This window comes from Pogona vitticeps, chromosome 6 (genome assembly GCF_051106095.1).
Source record: "Pogona vitticeps strain Pit_001003342236 chromosome 6, PviZW2.1, whole genome shotgun sequence".
Taxonomy (NCBI): domain Eukaryota; kingdom Metazoa; phylum Chordata; class Lepidosauria; order Squamata; family Agamidae; genus Pogona; species Pogona vitticeps.
The window spans coordinates 44788456-44810335 of record NC_135788.1 but is presented as its reverse complement, the minus strand read 5'-3'; the positions used below and the strand labels follow the sequence as shown (position 1 = coordinate 44810335).

General features: G+C 38.5%; 1 protein-coding gene across 2 annotated transcripts in view; it reads right to left on the bottom strand.

Annotated features, from left to right (window-relative positions):
- ZCWPW2 (zinc finger CW-type and PWWP domain containing 2) overlaps positions 1 to 21880 on the bottom strand; it is a 54982-nt gene that overhangs the window by 6811 nt on the left and 26291 nt on the right. For both annotated transcript variants that reach the window (XM_078377322.1, XM_073003435.2), the window contains 5 exons: positions 21179 to 21293; positions 19230 to 19288; positions 17489 to 17550; positions 7879 to 7946; positions 1450 to 1571 (listed from right to left, as the gene is read on the bottom strand). In XM_078377322.1, the coding sequence (XP_078233448.1) occupies positions 1450 to 1571; positions 7879 to 7946; positions 17489 to 17550; positions 19230 to 19288; positions 21179 to 21293 (426 nt within the window). The remainder of the gene's footprint in view (positions 1 to 1449; positions 1572 to 7878; positions 7947 to 17488; positions 17551 to 19229; positions 19289 to 21178; positions 21294 to 21880) is intronic.

Sequence of the window (21880 nt, the reverse complement as noted above, 5' to 3'; positions counted from 1 at the left end):
ATGCATATGCTAGGTCAAATTTGGTAGAATGTTATATAAACAAATAAGTAGGATATTTCAGATTTATGCTATAGCATGTTTGGAAAATGTTTAGAGATTATATTGTAATTAATAATTCTATACTACATGCTTCCTCCGTTCCTAGGGAAGAAGAAATTTAAAAATCCCAGAATGCTGTTGTGGCATTCACCCTTATTATGTTAAATAAGTCATGCATTATTCATGTTTTATGCTGATGTGTTTGAGATGTGGGTCCACTAGAGATGTTAAAAGGTGGAGCCAAAGAGAAGGAGTTTAGTTTACAGTAGAGTTGAGAGAGAGAGAGAGAGAGAGAGAGAGAGAGAGAGATTTAAATAGAATAGTAACTTGTAGAACCTGAAGTAAGTATGAATTACTGTAGAAACTTCTGTAATCAATAAATCTGTTTTATTCAAAAGACAGCGATTATAAAGAAATTGATAAAGAAAGTTGATAAAGAAATCAACTGGTGGCAGCATTTGAAAAGGTGTTTTTTTTTTGGTGTGCCTTCATGAGCTCTCTGTTTTGGGGAGACAAACAGGGGCGACAAAGAGGCAAATGTCACAATTGGTGTCCAGCGGTGGGATATGAAGCAATCCACTAAAGCCTGAGTTTAAAGTGATTTTTTTTAAGTCAAGGGTACCTTTTAGACAGAGGTCTGTGGTGAAGAAGTAGGTTACCCACTAGAGCTTTTGGGAAAAGCTTAGTGGTGGGGTTTCTGAACCCAAATCTGGGGGACTAAGATAGGGAACAACTCTGAAGAAAAAAAATCCTGTTTTTACCTCAGGATTTGAGAGACCTAGTGGCTAGCTTAAGATCCAAGGCTCTGAGAGAAGGGAGCACTGGTGGATAAAAGCAGAAGCCAGGGGTCAGAACAGATCTGAGGGAATAGAAGAAAAAGCAGAGGCTTGAAATAGAAATTTGTTTCAGTGACTGGAATTAGAAGAAAGACAGGTCCTTTAAAAAATCAGTATAAACACACTCAAGACTAAGTAACTTAGATAAATATGCCAACCAAACATAGCCAAAAGAGGAGACCTGAGGCTGAGGTTATCAAGAAACAGCTGTAAATTCCCTTGATCCCAGTGCTGAATAAAGAACATGGCTTGATAGATGTGTATTGAAATGGTGGCTAATTTGCCTGTGTGTGTGCACGTTTGTGACAAGTACAAAATGAGGTTGTCAGTAGCTGCAGCTTTGTGTACATTTAGGTTTTGAAATGCACATATATTTAGTAATTTTATTCTTCAAACACTGTTATGATTTCCAAATGTATATCCCCGTAAGGCTATAGGGATAGTTTTTTAAAATGCATTTTAAGAAACACTTTTAATTATGTTTCTTAATGATAAATAACAATTCTATTGAAGTTTATTATGATTATTACTACTGGTACTGTATTTTAAAAGTGTGTATCTGAATAATTAATACCTCATCCCTTCCATTGTTGTCTTTTCCATCCACAAATGACTTGAAAGATGACTTGGAGGAGTCTGCAACATGCATAAGAAATTGGTCCAAATCTTTCAGTATAATTTCTGTCTCAGAAAGAACTAATAAAAAAAATCACATGTATATTAAATGCACATGATGTCTACTGGTAATTTAGCTAAAACACACAGTGTACTCTTCCACAAAGTGGAAGGGAAATTTTTACGATTTCAAATACAAAGAGAAATTCTTTTAATATGATGTTAATCCTCTGTAACAAAGTTCAGTCATTGCTCTCAGCTGGGTAAATCTGAACAACCTGATTATTAACAACACTACTTGTACCAGAACTTGGAAAAGTTATTTTTTACTACTTCCAGGATTCCTTAACCAGCAGTGTCACTAGCCTTGCTGGCTAGGGGATTCTGGGAGTTACAGTCCAAAAAACCTTTACAAGTTCTTGTTTGTATCTATTCTTTAGCACTTTAAAGACTTTACTGTGTAATAAGGATATGCACATAGTTGAAACTGTCAGGAAGCAAAGTTTAGCTCCCTCCTTCTCTGTCCTTTTAATTATTATTATTATTATTATTATTATTATTATTATTATTATTATTATTATTATTATTATTATTATTATTATTATTATTATTAGGATAACTTGGGTTGGGGTGTGGGATACATAAGGTAAAAGGGAAAGAAAAAAGGATTTGGGTTGGGGGGAGGAGAAACAAAAATATTCTAACATCCATTCTATTCATATTGCAGTATCAAGATTCAAACTCTACTATTCTACTATTTTCTGCCTTCCATATTTTAGTTCACATTTAGATCTATGTTATTCAAGCACTATCTGATGACTCTAACCAGTTCTGGAATAAGTCCCATCTTTTTGTTGCTTTCTGTAATGGATAGTTCTTCATCACTTTTCATAAGATGTCCATTTCTGCCACTTCCTCTATCATCTTCGTAAGATCTTCTTGTTTCGGTACCAGCTGACATTTCCAATTTTTAGCGCAAAGAATTCTAGCTGCGGTAACTATATATATAACTATGCATTTCTTTGCTTTATCTATATTATCTGGTATCATACTCAATAAAAACAGTTCTGGGATTAATGGAACCTTACAAAGCAATATTTGCTGTAACACAGTACTGTATGTACTTCTATCCAATATTGTTTCGCTACTCTACAAGTCCATCACATATGATAGTAGCTTCCCATATGTGTTTCACATTTCCAACGGACATTTGATACATCTGCATACATATTTGACACATTTTCAGGAGTCATATGCCATCTGTAAAACATCTTATATATGTTCTCTTTAAAGTTAACTGATTTTGTGAGCTTTATATTATTTTGCCATATTTGCAATCACCAATCAATATCAAAATTATGTCCTATATTTTGTGCCCACTTAATCATATATTCTTTAACCATTTCATCTTGCATGTTAATTTCTAACAAATGATCACACATTTTCTTAATTATTTTATCTTTTGAGCCTAGTAAAGCTTTATCAAATGTCGTTTGTTCTGAACAGAAACCCTCTATTTTTTCTTTGCTATATCTGGATTCTAGTTGTGCTCTGAACCACCAGTCTATGTATATATTCTGTGTTTCTAACTCTTCTTTAGACCTTAGCTCACAGTCCTTTTTCAATAAATCTTTTCGCCAATCTCTGTGGCCAGCATCTTCAGATGACAGCACTCTGTGCTCTGGTGTAGTTGGCTAGGGAATGCAGTATTTATGGCTGTGAGATAGGCTTTTGTCTTTTTTCTGTAGATGGGTGATTAGTGTGTCTTGTTGTGGGTGTATTGTTGTGCTAAGGAGAAGAGATTATCTGTCACTTTGGTTAATGGGTGTCATTAGCTGGTCTTTTGTGTGTAGTAATTCCCTGTCCTTGTGGCTGGGTGGAGTTCGTTGACCTTTTGCACGCTGTATTTTTGAGAGCTGGGAGCCAAGTTTTGTTGAGCTTCACAGTTTCCTTTTTTTGTTGAAGTTCTGCTGGTGCTTGTGGATTTCAATGGCTTCCCTGTGCAATCTGACGTAATGATTGCTGGTGTTGTCCAGCATTTCAGTATTTTGAAATAGAATTTCATGTCCAGTTTGTTTAGGGCATGTTCAGCTACTGCAGATTTTTCTGGTTGTTTTAGTCTGCAGTGTCTCTCTTGTTCTTTGATTCTGGTGTGGATGCTTCATTTTGTGGTTCCAATATATACCTGGCCACAACTGCAAGGTATCCGGTATACTCCTGCAGTGGTGAGGGGGTCCCTTCTGTCCTTTGCTGACCGTAACATTTGTTATATTTTTGTGGTGGGCTTGAATACTGTTTGTAGGTTGTGTTTTTTCAAAAGTTTCCCCATGCGGTCCGTGACCCCGTTGATGTATGGCAGAAATACTTTATTTGTGGGTGGCTGTTTTTCTTCTTCAGTTCGGTGTTGTTTTCTTGGTTTGATGGCTCTCGTGATTTCATTTTTTGAGTAGCCATTTGCCTGTAGGGCCCAATTCAAAGCACTGAAGTCTCCTATCACACAGTAGTAATCATAGTCTTTATTTATCAGTTCTAGTTGCAATTGTTTGAAAAAATTTCTTGATTTCCATTTGGTGTGTAGATACTAACGATTAGCAATTTCTTTGATTCTCTTTGAATTTCCACCATTACTATCCTTCCATTGTCTGAGGCGAAAATCAGTTTAGGTTCTAATTAATTTTTGATATACATAGCCACGTCTTTCTTCTTTTTACTTCCATCCGAAGCTGCAAATAATTTTCCTAACTTTGGCTGTTCTAGCAGCTTCAAGTCTGCTCTTTTCATATGGGTTTCTTGAATACAAATAATGTCAGATTTCTGTTTCTGCAATTGTAGAAAAGTCCTTTTCCATTTGTGAGGCGAGTTTAAACCATTTATGTTGACTGAAAAAAAATCTTCATTTGTTTTCTAGACATCTTGTTGTAGATTATTACCTTTCTGTTTTTTCCTTGTCATGCTTCTGGTACATCTTGACTCGGCTACTTCATGTTCTCCTAACTGTATCTGATTCTGATTGTGATAATTGCATTGGTTTCTCTTGGGATCTTTCTTCTGGTTTCCTCTCCTTCTTTCTTTCACCCTGTATTTTCAGATTTTTCTCATTTTTTTCCATGAAGTTTCTTGCTTTCATCGGAGATGTTATGTTGTATCTCTGTGTATCAATCCTAAAGAATAAACCTTCTGGTGTTAGCCATCTGTATGAGATTCCATTTTGTTGAAGTAACGATATCAGAGAAGAATATTCCTTCTTTCCTTCTCTGTCTCATTTGCCAGGGAATTTGTTTTAATACGATCTATGAACCTTGGTAAGCTGGATGTGGTCACACAGGAGATGGCAAGAATAAACATTGACATCCTGGGTGTCAGTGAACTAAAATGGAGAGGAATGGGCGAATTCAATTCAGATGATTATCATATCTAATATTGTGGGCAAGAAGCCCGTAGAAGGAATGGAGTAGCCCTCACAGTCAACAAAAGAATGGGAAAATCTGTAATGGGATATAATCTTAAAAATGAGAGAATCATTTCTATACAGATCTAAGACAGACCTTTCAACATCACAATAATCCAAGATGATGCACCAAACACCAATACTGAGAAGACTGAAATTGACCAATTTTATGAAGACTTGCAACACCTTCTAGAGTTGACACCAAAGAAAAATGTTCTTGTCATTATAGGGGATTGGAGTGCTAAAGCAGGGAGTCAAGAGATAAAAGGAACAACAGGGACGTTTGGCCTTGGAGTTCAAAACAAAGCAGGGCAAAAGCTAATAGAGTCTTGTCAAGAGAACAAGCTGGTCATCACAAACACTTTTTTTCCAACAACACAAGAGGTGACTCTTCACATGGACTTCACCAGATGGGCAATACCAAAATCAGATTGATTATGTTCTCTGCAACCAAAGGTAGTGGTGCTGGGGAGCTCCTTTTCAACACCTTGACTTTTAGCCTGTGCGGTGTCTCGGGGTTCCATGATTCCCCGTACTATTTCACATATACATGAAAAACCTGAAAGTAGCTGTCCAGAATTTTGTGGTCTGGTACCACCAGTGTGCTGATAACACCCAACTCCATCTGTTTTTAAAAGATCTTTAAGGAGGCGCTTCTCTCAGTTTTTTGAAGAACTGTTATCTAAAAATGTCATTTTTTCCTTTCTAGTCATTTCTACCAGTTAGTATGCTCTCAGATATGTGTCAAAAAGGGGGAAATAGTGTTTAAAATGAAGATTTCAAGCAAGGATTTTGAGCAAGTAAACTGTTATTTTTACTTTTCTCAGCTACTTGTTGATGCTGATATAGGGTTAGGTCTGTATGCTACAGTATAAATATTGCTAGACTAACCTTTGTCTTGTAAATGTATTTTCCCTTTTATCTCTGTCACTTGTATATTTCTATTAAAGTATTTGTAGTCAGAACAGCTGTAATCTGGTTCTTGATACCAGGCAAAGAAGAATGTGTTGCAGACTTGCAACAGTGTGCATTTTATTTCAAAATTGTAACCCAGCACTCATTTTCGAGTAATAGCTAGCAATAACTACTGTGATCTCTATGTTTGCATTGCTGGTGACAGATGTAATAGTATGAGAATTTGTCACAAAAGGTCTCGTCTGCTGCATGGATATGACACTCTTTGGGCACATAGGCAGGGAATGTACAATGAAGTTAAATTGAAACCTGCTAGTACAGAAATGGCTTGAATTTGCAGCAACTGAGAGGGCATTTGGAGGCATCTGCACTGGATTGTCAGGGAAAGAAATGTAAATGAGATCAAGGTTGAATCTTGGAATGAGGGAACATGCCTTATAAGTAAGAATGTAGTCCATGAACTAAAACACATTGCAGATATGCCAAGTATACTGTACCAGCCTCTCATCAATCAAATAAAGCATCATAAAAGTCCCGCATGGTGCAAAAACAACCAATATGACTATTTATTCTTCGTCACCCTTCTGTACAGCAAGGTTCACCCCTTAAATCAGTTCATGATGAGGCAGCAAGCAAACTGACGGCAGAGAAGCACTTTACTACATAATGCTTAGGCACAAGTACTTCACACCTCTTAATTTCAAGTAAGACATCAGGAAAGATTCAGTGTATCTTACAGAAGGCTACACTGATAAACAAAACTGCCCACTACCCCGTAACCCAAACCAGTGCATTGATTTTAGTCATCCTGTCAAATAATATTTCCCTTAAAATTTAATTACCTATATGATATGTAATAAAAATGTCTAACTGCTGTGTGATCGAGGTCACCAAGGTCTGTTATTTTGCAAGTGGTTTTGTTATTTATGGTTTTATTTAATACACTGTGGAATCCAAGGGCTAGAGAAAGATGTGTATATACTGGACATACAGATTTACTGAACATTCAGATTGCTCCACCACAAGTCCTTGGAATAGCTAACAGTACACTAATGGTTCTAACCAATCCCTCCAAAGAATCAGGCAGTACCTTTAACAGAACTGTAACTAAAATGCCACAGAAATGTGCAAACTTCTAAGCTCTTAATTTATTTATTTATTTATTTAAATTATTCTTCAAGCATTCATCATCATACTAGGCAGTACAAAAACAGGTGATAGGGAAAGAAACAGAAATGTCCAACCATCAGACCAGATGTTATAGCCATGGAGTCTACTATGCAGCCTCAGTCCCAAAAAAGAGATTTGTAGACTGAATATGTTATTCACTGCTAGGTGTAGTAGGTAACAGCTTATGCCTAGTAAAGAATTTTGGATCAAAAAACAGTAATGGCTGCTCCCTAATGTAAAGGCTGGTCTGCAACTCAGAGCTGTTCCTTATGATAAGCAAAAGGTGAAGCTAGAGGTTTATTTAGATGGTGTGCTGAGTTAAGAGGTCAGTTGAATCCAAATTTTGAGTATTACCTAGTGGCTAAAGGAAGATAAACTTTACACTGAGAGTTCTATTTCAAAATGATTTAAAATCAACAGAAAATACTTGGCTGGAGGCTTTCGATGAGTCAGATCCAAACAAAGTTAGCCATGTATTCATGTAAAGCATGTTAGTCATGCTTTAATCCTACTGAAAATCAATAGGCCAATATAATATAATACTCTGACAACAAATCTTATATACATCTACTTGAAATTCTCCAGCCAAATAAATGTGCATAGGATTGAAACTATATTTTGGAAGCATTTCACAAGCTTAGGCTATGTATTCTTTACAAAGTATTTCTGTAAAATTCTGTTTGTTTGTTTATTTTACTGTATTTTATTTATGGTAAGCATCATTCCATAGTTCATTCAGAAACAAGTATTATTTTTACATGGAAAGATACATGATCTATAGTCTACATATATATGATTTAACACACCCATTCATACCTCTCCTGATTAAAGATCCTCAAACATATTTATACAAACCTAGATTTTCTGTCGACAATATATCTTCTGAGGCTCCTTTTTGAAGTAAACATGATGAAATTCTTTTACTTTAAAAAATGAAAGAGATTTTTTAATAAACTGAAACAAATGAAAGATTGGTTAAGTTTTTATTCAAATAGTTAAATTAAAAATAAGCAGATACAGAATTGCCAGGCTGAAGTCTGAGGGAATTACCATGCTTTCCCATCTCTCCAGGTGGATAGCCAGATCTCTGGACAAGCAGCACTGGAGAAAGAGATAACATCATTCCTCTGTGTGAACTGGCTTTAAAGTCTAGGCACCCATTTCTACCAATCTGCAGTTGCCAATGATGCACATGGGCTCTCTGTGAAGATATTTGTGTGTATGTTGCTCCAAATGGCATGATGGACTTAAGCACATGTATTTTAGTCCTCCCTCTAACTCCTCACCTTTTCCCACATGATCTTAGGCATATTGTGTCACTTGGGGCAAGGAAGGTAGGGGAATATCAGTGTTTGACTCAAGCACCTTCTTATTGTACAAGCCCTGGTGGCAGCAGGTCAAAGCATGCAAAAACAATCCCACCCGTTCAGCTCTTGCTGGACCTGCCTGTGTGATGTCACAAGGGACTACCATACAAAATGACTTGTTTTGACCATGAAGCCTCAGGGAATGGGATATTGCACACCTGGCAACTCTGAAAACATATAATGTTGGGTCCAGACTTAGCAGGCCCACTGAAATCACTGTGTCATGATTGGTCATGGCCTATCTGTCATACTGTTATGCTGTAGGCACAACTGAGTTTTACTCCAAGCTGTAATGTTTTGTACACTGCTATCTTTATAATTTGTGGGATGTGGTGGCGCTGCAGGTTAAACCGCAGAAGACTCTGTGTTGCAGGGTCAGAAGACCAGCAGTCGTAAGATCAAATCCACACGACGGAGTGAGTTCCCGTCACTTGTCCCAGCTCCTGCCAACCTAGCAGTTTGAAAGCATGTAAATGCGAGTAGATAAATAGGTACCATTTCAGTGGGAAGGTAACAGTGTTCCATGTCTAGTTGCGCTGGCCACGTGACCACGGAAACTGTCTTCAGACAAACACTGGCTCTATGGCTTGGAAAGAGAGATAAGCACTGCGCCCTAGAGTTGGACATGACTGGACTAAATGTCAAGGGGAACCTTTAACTTTACCTATCTTTACATTTGAATCAGAAAAGGAACTCACAGGTATTTGTGGAAAGCAATTCTTCATTAACTCCTTATTTGTGAATGTTTGTAGCCATAATTTACCTGTTCTCCTCTTGATATTTTAATGGTCTGGGTATTGAACAGGAGCCCCATCACTACCACCTTGTGAGTTTTCCCTTCTAGGAAGGGCTGGAGCCACTGTACAACAGTGCCTCCAAGTCCCATCCCAGCAAGATGGCCCAGAAGGATACCATAGTCAATGGTACTTTAAGCAACTGAGAAGTCCAGCCAAACCAACAGGAACACGGTCCCCCTGTCAAGTTCCCAGTGTAAGCCATCCACCAAGGCAACAAAGCAGTCTTAGTCCCATAACTGGCTCAGAAGTCAAACTGAAATGGAACTAGATAATCTATTTCATCCAGGAACCCTTGGACCTTGTTCTTGGGCTTGGACAACAACATATATCACTCTACTAACCATGCTTCCAGTTAACTGCAAAATAGTCTAAACCAGAGGTCCCCAACCACCGGTCTGTGGCCCGGTGCCAGTCCGGGGCCTGAGCCAGACCAGGCCGCAGAGAGAGACCTCCCCCACTCCTGCATGCACTCCCTCCCCGCACAACCTGTTTGCGCCTGCACACAAGTGTGTGCACACCTGCACAAGTGCTGTGCTGCCCTTTGTGCCTGCAATCAAGCAAGCGCCTGCACAAGCACTGCTCCGCCCTTTGCACATGTGCACGAGTGAGTGAGTGAGCACCTGCACAAGTGCTGCACCATCCTTTGTGCATGTGCACGAGCGCAGGGGGTGCCCTGCATCCCCCAGCTGGTCCACAGGGCAAAAAAGGTTGGGGACTGGTGGTCTAAACTACTGTCTGAGAGCAATTTTGAGAATTCAGTCTCCTAATATGCAGGTTAAAAAATTTAGAAAGATACCGTATTTGCCAGCGTATAAGATGACTTTTTTGCCCTGAAAAACATGCCTCCAAGTGGGGGGGTCGTCTTATATGCTGGGTGCACTTCAAAATTCAAAAGCAACACACACGTACTCACATACACACACAGATACACCCACCCACACACTCACACACACAAACAAGGGGGTAGCTAAAGGCTTCAGCACCCCCATGGACCAGCCCTCTTGATTGTTGCTCACTTAACGACACTTGCGTCATGGAGAGGCGGCAAAACCACAGCGCCGCAGCGAGAAGTCAGGCCAGCAAGTCTTACGTACTTTAAAGAAAGAAAAATGCTACTCCTTAAAAGCAAACCCCCCAATGAAAGCAAATTATAGCTACCCGACCCGCTTAAACAACCAGTCAAACCCAGAAGGACAGCACTCACACACACAAACAAGGGGGGTAGCTAAAGGCTTCCGCACTCCCACGGACCAGCCCTCTTGATTGTTGCTCACTTAATGACACTTGCACCGTGGTGCGGCAGCAAAACTGCGGTGCCACAGCGAGAAGTCAGGCCAGCAAGTTTTACTTTAAAGAAAGAAAAAAAAATGCTACTTCTTAATCTCCCTTCTGAGATTCGCGCTGCCCCCACTCTGGGCACTTTTAAAAGTCAATTAAAAACATGGCTATACATCCAGGCCTTCCCTCCAGCTAATACCTGATTTTTCTGTTTACTCTTCTTTTATTTATTTTCTACTCTATCCTTGTATTGTGTGTGTTATAGTATGATTTATGCAATTTTTGCTTTATTTTATTGTTTATCCTATGCTGGAAGCCGCCTAGAGTGGTCTGTTAGGCCAGATAGGCGGGGTATAAATTAAACAAACAAACAAACAAACAAACAAATAAATAAATAAATAAATAAATAAAAGCAAACCTCCCAATGAAAGCAAATTATAGCTACCTGACCCGCTTAAACAACCAGTCAAACCCAGAAGGACAGCCAATGTTGTCCTTCTTCCAGTAAACCCTCGCTCTCTCCCAGCGAAAGGAACCAAAAGCGGCAAAATGAACTCTCCCCATGAGGCAGCCAAAGCAGAAACACGCATGCGAGTATATAACGAACTCTATATTTTGAGTGGAAATGTTGGGGGGTTGTCTTATACGCTGGCAAATACAGTAAATTACCATGAATATGTAAAATGAAATTAATACTATGCATATTTCCTTTTTTATTTACAATATAGCAACCCCCTTAAAAATATCAATTCCTTAAGGAGCAAATTGTTAAAAAGCATTTCAGTCATTCTGAAAACACAATAGAGGCTGCACTGAAATGCTTATTTTTTGCTTATTGGAATATTTCTGATGTGCCTGTCAGTGGGATGGAAGGCTCCTATGGTAGCTAACACTATTTTTAAAGTGCTTCCAATGCAACGGGTTGGATACACACACCATCATACTTCGAATAAACTAACTGAAATAAGTGAGTTATAACTAATTTATGCTTCATTTATTTCAATTGGTCTATTCTTAAGGATTATTAATTCAAACCACTAAAATCACATTTAAAAAAAACTAAATGGTAGCAGCAACAATAATACTCAGATACTATTCAAAGCTCAAAAGAAAGAAAATATTTAACTGCTTGCAAAAAGAAACACATCAAGAAAGTATTTGACAAATATATAGTGGCAGGGGAATTCCAAAGAAAGGATGCCACACCCGAGATCACTCTGTTCTGCACTGCTTTGTCACTCATAATATCTCAGAAACTGCAGGAGTACTGAACATGTCCTCAAAAGATCTTAATGGCTGGTAAAAATCATATGGAAGTAAATGGCTCTTCATGTACTGCAGAACTTTGCTGTAACTGGCACTCCCTAAGAGTGCCCAGGTATAATGGAACAGAAGTAGGTACAGAAAAATATAAAGCTTGTGCTAAGACATATGAAAATGATACCAAGTTAGCACATCACACATGCTCCAGAAATAAACAGTAGAAAGGAAATTTACTGTGGTACAACTCTATCTATTAACAGAGCTAAGAACAATAATAGGGTTGTGAGTGGGTGAAAAGCCTACAAAGTTTTTCCTTGGTAGTCTGGACCAAACTTAGAAGATCTGTCTCCTCCTTGTTTTCTTACTTCAGGGACTTACAAGGACCATTCCTTTAATAGCTACACTCCATTTTTTTTATTGATCTGTGTACTACTTTGGATGTATTTATCCTCAATGGTTCTTCGGGCAGTGATATGCCCAGTGAGTTTACTCATTGTTCAGTGAGAGGTTTGAGTGTCATCGATTATGTTCCAGCTTCTCCAGACCTCTTACCCCCCGATAATGAATTTTTTTGTAGATACCCACACTGAGAGTGATCACCTTCCTATTCTCTTCTTTCCCTCCCCTTCTCACAGGCTCATCCCTTATCTGTCCCTCATAGATCCCTCAACCCTTTCAAATGCTGATGTCTCGTATTAGATCAGGTCTTTGTCGCACTTTACTTAAATTTCAGGATTTCTATGATCTTAATGATCTATCCATTAACCCTAATAAAACCCAAATTTTGGTTTTTCCCCACTCTTTGTCCCCTACCCCTTGGACAATAGGATCTTCTTCCTACCGTCAAGTACACTCTTATAAGTATCTGGGTCTTCATATTCATCGCAAACTCAGCTGGACATTTCATTAAAAACCTGCCATCTCTTAAATTTCTCCCCAATTAAAAGCTATTTCTAAATTTCATTATTCTTCCAGAAACCAATATATCCCAGCAGCCATCCAGATTTTTCAGTCTAAGATTCTTTCTAACTTGCTATATGGTGTGCCTATATGATACACTTGGTTAATTTGGATATTGATCAAGTTGCAGCAACTTTTTTTGCAGAATATTAGGAATTCCCAACTTAATTCGGCTTTCTACTATTTCTTTAGAATTGGGCGTTCACCTACCTTCCATAACTGCCTGGTTACTCACATTTAAATTTTGTCTCCGTCTCTTTTTAAATTCACATTCTGGATCCCTGATATATGATTTATTGTGTGAGTCTTACTCCTTTTCTTGGTTCCAGTTTATTGAAAAGAATCTATTTTCTCTTCACTTATCCCTGGAATCTTTGGTAGATATGAATCTCACTAGGGCTTATTCCATAATCAAGGACAAGCTCTGTCACACCGAATTCAATTACCTATGCAATAACCTTAACTCTGTATGTTCCCCTCTTTCTGTTGGATTTTTTCCATCTCAGGATCATTCTCCCAAATATTTCCATTCCCTAGTAAACCCACATCTAAGAAGAGCTTTTATGTTAGCCCGTTTTAATATTTTTCCTTCAGCCACCCATGCCGGTCGATTTCTCAATATCCCTCGTGAAAAAAGACTTTTTTTTTGTTTAGAGACACCTGACACCCTGGTTCATATACTGTTTCAATGCCCTGCTCATTCTCACTTCTGAAATTTTTTTCTTGAACCTTGGATCTCCTATTTTTCCAATTCTTCTGAGTCAATTCTTTTTATTTTCATGAGTGATTAATGTAATGCTGTGACTGCTGCTGTTGCAGGTTTCTTATCTGCAATTCTGAAATTGTCCCCTGCTTCTCACTCCTAATTTGTGAAATTTGTGTAATTTTACTTCTCCTATTTTGCTTGTGTTGTAATTTGTAAATGCCATTAAAGGTTTCAGAACTCACTCAACTGCTCATTGAATAATTTTCCCTCTTCGTTGTGGGATTTCACTATTTCCAAAATTGCTTGAAGGGTAGATTTTGTTTCATCCCAAAAATTTCCTTGTTGTAACATTATGTTCCAAGATGCAAAATAATTGTATTCCAAGTGAAAGATGTTTAGTTGTTTAAAGTAATCAGTCCAATTCCATCAATAATTGCTTCAAGAAGTCCACTTTAATAGCTTGATCATTGTGACGGACAGCTCTCAGAACACTCCAATCAGTCAAGTCAGAGCTCTGATGTGGGAGCCTATGACATGACAGGAGGGGTGGAACCAGAGAAATAAAGGGAGAGAAAAAAGACAGTTATGGACAGTTTAGGCAGTTAGGGCTGTGGCTATGTTAAAGAGAAGAGTAATAGAGAGATAGAGAGATTGAAAGAGATATGAATAGGACAAGTCTTGGAAAGTTTATGTGATTAAGAATTGAGTGAATTAAAAGTGATTATAATAAAAGAAACTGTATGAAAATAGTAACATCGTGATTAAAGAAAATCTAAATAAGCAAAGCCTATCCCAAATCAAAAGAATGTATTTTGAATGAATAAAATTACCATCTTTGATTTCTATGTATGAATGAACTGTTATCCTATAAATAAACCTTGTTAATGTTGACAGCTGTGATTCATTATTACAGTTTGGTAGATTGAGGAAAATCCTCTGGTGGCAGCATATAAAAGGTGAAAATTATACATAAGTAGCATCCTTAAAGAAATGGGAGTGCCTGACCACCTTATCCATCTCCTGAGAAACCTATATGTGGGACAGGAAGCAACAGTTAGAACTGGATATGGAACAACAGATTGGTTCAAAATTGGGAAAGGAGTACAACAAGGCTGTATATTGTCCCCCAGCTTATTTAACTTATATGCAGAGTACATCATGCGGAAGGCTGGACTGGAGGAATCCCAAGCTGGAATTAAGATTGCAGGAAGAAATATCAACAACCTCCGATATGCAGATGATACCACTCTGATGGCGGAAAGTGAGGAGGAACTAAAGAACCTTGTAGTGAGGGTGAAAGACGAGAGTGCAAAAAACGGTCTGAAACTCAACATCAAAAAAACTAAGATCATGGCCACTGGTCCCATCACCTCCTGGGAAACAGAAGGGGAAGATATGTAGGCAGTGACAGATTTTACTTTCTTGGGCTCCATGTTCACTGCAGATGGAGACAGCAGCCCCGAAATTAAAAGACGCCTGCTTCTTGGGAGGAAAGCAATGACAAACCTTGACAGCATCTTAAAAAGCAGAGACATCACCTTGCCAACAAAAGTCCGAATAGTCAAAGCTATGGTTTTTCCTGTAGTGTTGTATGGAAGTGAGAGCTGGACCATAAAGAAAGCTGACCGCCGAAGAATTGATGCCTTTGAATTATGGTGCTGGAGGAGACTCTTGAGAGTTCCCTGGACTGCAAAGAGAACAAACCTATCAATTCTAGAGGAAATCAACCCCGAGTGCTCATTGGAAGGACAGATCCTGAAGCTGAGGCTCCAGTACTTTGGCCATCTCATGAGAAGAGAAGACTCCTTGGAAAAGACTTTGATGTTGGGAAAGTGTGAAGGCAAGAGGAGAAGGGGACGACCGAGGATGAGATGGTTGGACAGTGTCATCGAAGCAACCAACATGAATTTGACACAACTCCGGGAGGCGGTGGAAGATAGGAGGGCCTGGCGTGCTCTGGTCCATGAGGTCACGAAGAGTCGGACACGACTAAACGACTGAACACACAGCATCCAAAGGCAAATCTGGAAGTTGGGAAAAACAAATAGAGGAGCTGGAGGATTGCAACAATCATCTTTAGGGTTAAATATGAATCTAGTCTCAAATGTAAAGTGACAGTCTAGTTCACTCGATGTTTGTATTCATGGCCTGATGTCTTTTGTAATCCAGCTCTGGAAGTAGTCCATTCCAGTACTAATTCTATCCCAGCCTGTGTTCCAATAATGTTCAGAGCCCAGGATACATCCAAATGTTTTTATTGGTTCATATAGGTCCACATTAGCCAGATATATATTCCAAGATGAATTGTCTTTGTTTAGACCTCAGCAAAATACAGTTTAAAAATTCCACTTTGGCAGTATTAGACTTGCCAGGGTTAATTTATCTATGTTTCAGTCAATTCGCAGAAAAAAAGAGGGAAGTCAAAACAAATTCTAAGCTTAAGACCGCCATAGAATGTTCAAGGTCATTGTTCTGGGCTTTCTGCCAATGCTGTAGATAGCCATAATATAACAAGTTTAACTCTCAGAGTTGTTTAGCTAATGGTGATTTTAAGAGAAATATTTCTTAAATTTCTAACACTAAAGTAATACCAAACTTCCTTCCTTGAAGTATAATTAAAGGTCTAATGAGTGTCCAATATATTTTCTTTGTGTCTTCTTCCCTCTCTCTAGATTCACCGCTGCTCTATAAGTGGTGGGGATAAGAGACACTTATTTCTGTTATAGGGAATTGTCTCATCCAGGAATAGTCATAAAGCAGTATAGTTATAAAATATTATCTCACCCAGTGGTAATGACAATGTTAATTAGCTGATTTATCACTTCTCTATTGCCAGCTGCCGGCAACTTGCAAGCAAGCTATTCAGCTGCTTGTTTCCACCCGCTGGTTGATTGGGGAGTTTCCCAGATCAAAACAGGGGTAACCGCCATCCCCCCATGATCAACAGGCTTCTCCCCCAATTCACCACCTCTTTGGGGTGGTTTTAACCCCCTGGGGGTTCCCAAACAGGTAGGAATTCAGCCCAGGAGACAGAGCTCCGCCCTCCTCCTGCCCTCCCATCACAATATCAAGCCTGAAGTCAGGCTCACTAAATTATCTGAATATGCATTGCTTGTTTCTTTTGCGTTGTTTTGGAACTGTACAACCTGCTTTTAAAATTCTTTATATCTTTTTAATAATTTTAATAAACTTTTTAATATTTTTATCCAAGTGTGATCCTTGGGGGGGAAAAGGATTTGAGTGTCTAAAGAAGGTGCCTTAGCCAGAGGCTACGTTCACAAATGTCATTGAGTGGTCTACCTTGTCTGGTTGGTGCCCTAAGTACAAAGTGTACAATCAGGAGAGATTTCTGTCTCATGTAAGGAGACATGTGGAATTCTAGCTTAGAAGCTTGCCCATAGTACTAATTCATGCACGCTCCAGGTATCACCCAGCCTGGGGTTATAGTAACTGGAGAGACTCCTTTGCCTAGTGAAAGGCCCTCAGGGTGTTTCTTACAGACTTAATGGCTTCCTTGAAAATTATTCTCGGAGAGGAAAAGCAGGAGGAGGATACCATTTTAGTGTGCCTGAGAGTAGAGTGTAAGGTATGAGATCTTTCATCAGAAGTCTGACTGCAGATTCCTCCCACCTTTGGAGGTGATTAGGAATACAGAATTCTTGGTAGTGGTTCCTCAGTTATGGAACTCTTATTATTGGGTGTTTGTTAGATGTACAGGGAAGCAGCCCTGTTTTCTATGGCTTATAACAATTTTAATAGCTTTTAGTGGCTCTAACTGATGCCATTGTTTTAGAGGTTTCCATTATTGCAGATTCATGCATCTTATAAGCCACCCTGAATTTTTTTACCAAAGGGCATAGTGTATATTTTTACAGAAAAATAATATGTGTGGCTCCAGACATCAGAGCACATATACATTTCCTAGTCAGAAAACAAAAGATTTGTGTTCATGCTCAGAAACTTATAACACAATTTAACCTACTATCTCAGGAAACATAATTGTGTAGCAGCACAATATTGCAAAGTGAAAGAATACTAGAGGAGCAGCTTAAAACAACTAAATACAGGAACTGAACATTGGATTCTAAACTTACTTTTTTCCCCTTCCATTTCTGTAGCTATTTTTCTTCTCACATACTTTTGCCCAAGGTTTTATCTGAGAAACAGAAGCAAGCTTTGTTTGTATGTGAATGTTTGCTGAATTTCATGGTGTGCAGTCAATTCAAGCTAGCAAAAAAAGGACAATAAGTGATTTTTGTTCCATAAGTGGTTGCATATTCTACTAGGGGGTGCATAAACACTAGTGGAATGACTAGCATAATTAGTGTAACACAAAGTATCACTAGTGTAATGAAATCATATTAATGAATTGTAAAAGTGTTTATACAGTGAGTTGCCTGAATAGAACCAAACTTTTGTGTTTGAAGCTTGCTCAAGGATGAAAATGGGGTTTCCACAAATAGTATTGGTGATATGACAAGATTGGCTACAATCCATTTTATTTTAAAATTAACTTTAATTTGCTATATGGCTTAGTATACATGTGCTGGATTTTCTCCACATACCCCACCTACATCATAGTTATATATTGCCTTCTTTCCACTATGGCTATTAAACCAATGTGTAATAAAAGCACAATAACAGAAAACCATAACAGAAGCAAAACATTATTTAAGAACAGACTAAGAACCTTTCCAATCTTGAAAGCCAAAGGCATGACGAAGTACAATGGTGCCTCGCAAGACAAATGCCTCGCAGGACAAAAAACTTGCAAGACAAATGGTTTGGGGAATGGAGGTTGATGACTCGCAAGACAAATGTTCCTCTGGCCGTGCTTCACAAGAAGAATGTTTTCCGTTTTTTGTTCCTGCCTCATGTTTGCTGATTTTTAAATGTCTTTCTATGATGTTTAAAAAGTTAAAGTTTTTTGACTGAAATTTTTTAAATCATCTGCACAATATGTATGGCCTTAAAGAGCACTTAATAAACCCTTTGTAAACCAAATTTGACGTTCTGACTTTTTTTGTTCATAGGAACACATTAATTAGATTTCAATGCATTCCTATGGGAAACCCATTTCGCAAGATGAATTTTTTGCAAGACAACATTAACCGCAGAAAGAATTAAATTTGTCTTGCGAGGCACCACTGTAACACAATTTTGACTGCCTTTTTGGACAATCAGTAAAGACAGAGAGAGCCTGATGGGCCAGACTCCACAATCAGAATTACAGAGAAGTTTGGGGGCTTGGGAGTTACACAATAGGGCTTTGGAGAAGAACTGAAATTCTAGGAGAGATCATACAGGATTAGGTGCCCTTTGAGGTATTCTGGCTCCAAGCCATTTTAAATTAACCATAAACCATAAGAGGCCAGAGTTAAACAAAAGTGGAAGTGAAAGATTCCAAACTACAGTTGGCTACGTCAACACATAGGATTGGGCCTGACACTTACAATGGCAGTGGGTGGACACGGTCTATATTTATCTTCATATTTAGGGTCTTATCCTGCCTGCTCTCAAAACCTTTACATTACTATGTACTGTAAACATTTTAAAATGAGTGCTATGGTCTAAATGTATGTGTCTCAATATCAAGCAATCTGCCTATTAGTATTTTATAGTAGATTACTTTGGGGTCCCTTATAAAATGCTTTATATATAAATAACAGGAACTGACACAAAGTTGGAACAAAGTCCATTTTCCTATCACAGAAATTGAAACAGTTGCAAATAGTAATACCACTGCTTAGAAACAATGCAGCTGAAAGCAGAAGTTTGCAAGCAATGCAATTTGCTGTTCAGTCACAACTGTAAGAATATATGTGTAAATCTTACCACTTTACTGCACAGTATTGTGTCCATTTTTGTTTTAGCTTCTTTATTTTTCATTGTGCCTAAAAAAGGTTGTGAAACCAGTAAGAGTAACAGATGAGTGATAATAATTATTTTCAAATAAAATAAGTCTACAAACTAATTTTTATTTGTTCTAAAGTTATATGTTGTAATAATAAAATGCAATATGGAAAATGAAAAATAGTTCCTCAATTATATTGTAATAGGTAATATGGCACCTTCATGTACTGACCCACATGCATGGGATTATTACCAGGTTGGCCTGCTTTAAGGTCAAAATCAGAGACCAGGGTAGGGTAGAGTGTGGTTGCCTTGTGATATCACAACAGTGTGCCCTTGTGATACAGAACTGGGTCAGGAAACTGTTGCGAGTGGGGTTTGAACTGTTTCTGCTCAAGTGTTTGTGTTTCTGGGTCATTTGTGAAACGAGGATCTTAATAAGACAATTTGGAATGTGGGTAAAATCTGTCTAATTGGGTAATATGGCAATCCAGAGTGAGGGCAAAAATAAAATTTTGTGAAGAAGCAGGCAACAAAATGTACTCAGCACTGCAGGAACTGCATCATTTATATTTGAACTCACATCCTGCATAGCCTTAGGGTGCAATAGCACTGTCCCTTTTGGTGTGGGCTGATACAGTCTAAAATTTAGACTCTAAATAGGGTTGCTTGAGGTTGGGCGGAGGTGCGATATACCATTTGGCACGATCCTCATATCCAAATGTCATACTGACCTCAAGCAACCCTCTTATTCCTTCTACTGTCAATTGAACACTTCTCCTGCTCCTCTGAACGAGTCCTTACTGACAGCACATGTGATATGGGAGAACTTTTCCAGCCGTGGTGCTGGTGCTAGTAGAAGGCTCATCACCAGTCTATGGAGATTTTTTCCCCTAGGGTTTTTGCAATAAGAAAGCACAGTAGTCAGGATGCTGATATTCCACTCTCTAGCTTGCTTCAAGAGGATCCCAGTGTGCTGTACTGGATAGAGAGATGGACTAGGACTTTGGAGAACAGGGTTTGAATCCTCATTTGCCCATGGAAACTGACTGGGGGAGTGGAACTGGTAAAACCTTAAATATCTCACTTATCTTGAAAATTATGTTAGGGTTGCTCCAAGTAGGTTCCAACTTGACAGCACATAACAACAAAAACAGCCTTCTTTCAAAATGTAGAATGGGAAGGAGTACCTGCATTCAGTGCCTGCCTCCCTAGTCTTCTTCCCCTTCCTTGCTCTTTGATGCATCAAGGTTGTATAAGCATAGTACAGTATTCATACAAACACTTTCATACTGAGCCAGCACCCCCTGGTACCAGATGGAATTTGGTAGAAATAGTTGCCCCGTGGTTTAAAGCTACTTTACAACATTGCATTTTATCCTATTCCAGCGTTGCTCATTCTGAAATCTGACTCCCTGCCTCAAGGTCTGGAGAAGTCTAGCAGTTTCCTGAGGTTTCAGCTGACATCCAGACACAGGGCAGTCCAACTACTGTCCAACAGATACACATAAGTTGTTGCTGTTTAACGTTAAGCCGTGTCCGACTTTTCGTGACCGACTCTTCGTGACCCCATGGATCAGAGCACGTCAGGTCCTCCTGTCTTCTACTGCCTCCCAGAGATGGGTCAAATTCATGTTGGTAGTTTCAGTGACATGTAAATAGGAGCACCCAAAGATGCAACTAAGCAGTGCACTGATCATAACTGCAAGTCTACCTTGACAGCACTGTTTTCAACAGGAATTAAATTTAGATATAGACTTATGCAGCCTGCTGGGTACATGACTCAGTCCATGTCTCAACTGGTCCAAACACCAGAGCACTTTGCAATTAAATATATTATTAAAGGTCTCTGCCACAATTATAGAGGAGAAAAACTCTTTACACTCAGGCAAATAATGAAACAATAGAAACAGAAAAGCATGTAATGGTACCTTTTTTTGATAAATAGCATGAATCAAGCCTTTGCTGAACAGAACAGGCAAGCAGTTTGTCAGCTTCTTCCAATGCACTTCTATACCAGCCTTTTTTTCTCCTGCATACATCTGCCTATTAGGGAAAAATTATCACAGTATTAATAATATTTTGTGAAATTCATATTAGAACCAAAATGTGCAAAAAAACCCTGTGATCTTTTAGTTTTCCTGTCTTTTACATATAAATTGACTTGCATGAAATATCAAATTATAATCAACTATGAAACAAGTTTAATACCACCACTCCCTTGAAAACAGCTGTTATTTTACACCAGGCACTTGCATTAATATTTTTGAATTTACACAAGGCACAGAGTGACAACTGATTAGTAAGCCAAATTACCCATCTCTTTTATTCTTTAAGCAAAGAGAAGCATGTTTGAGTTTTTTGCTGGAGACATTAAAATGGCTCTTGGTTAGGGCCTGTGGGTAGAGTTTGGCAACTAGACTTCTTAAGATATTCTGGATAATACAAATGAATGAAAATTCATCCCACCATCATGGGCACACGATGGAATTCAATGTGAGCTATATACACAAGCATCCTATATAAAATATTGCTGCACCAATTTACAATAATACAGTTTTAACACGGATATATGAAACAACATATTAAACCAATTAATATATGCTGCTTCCGGTTTTACACTATCTATAATT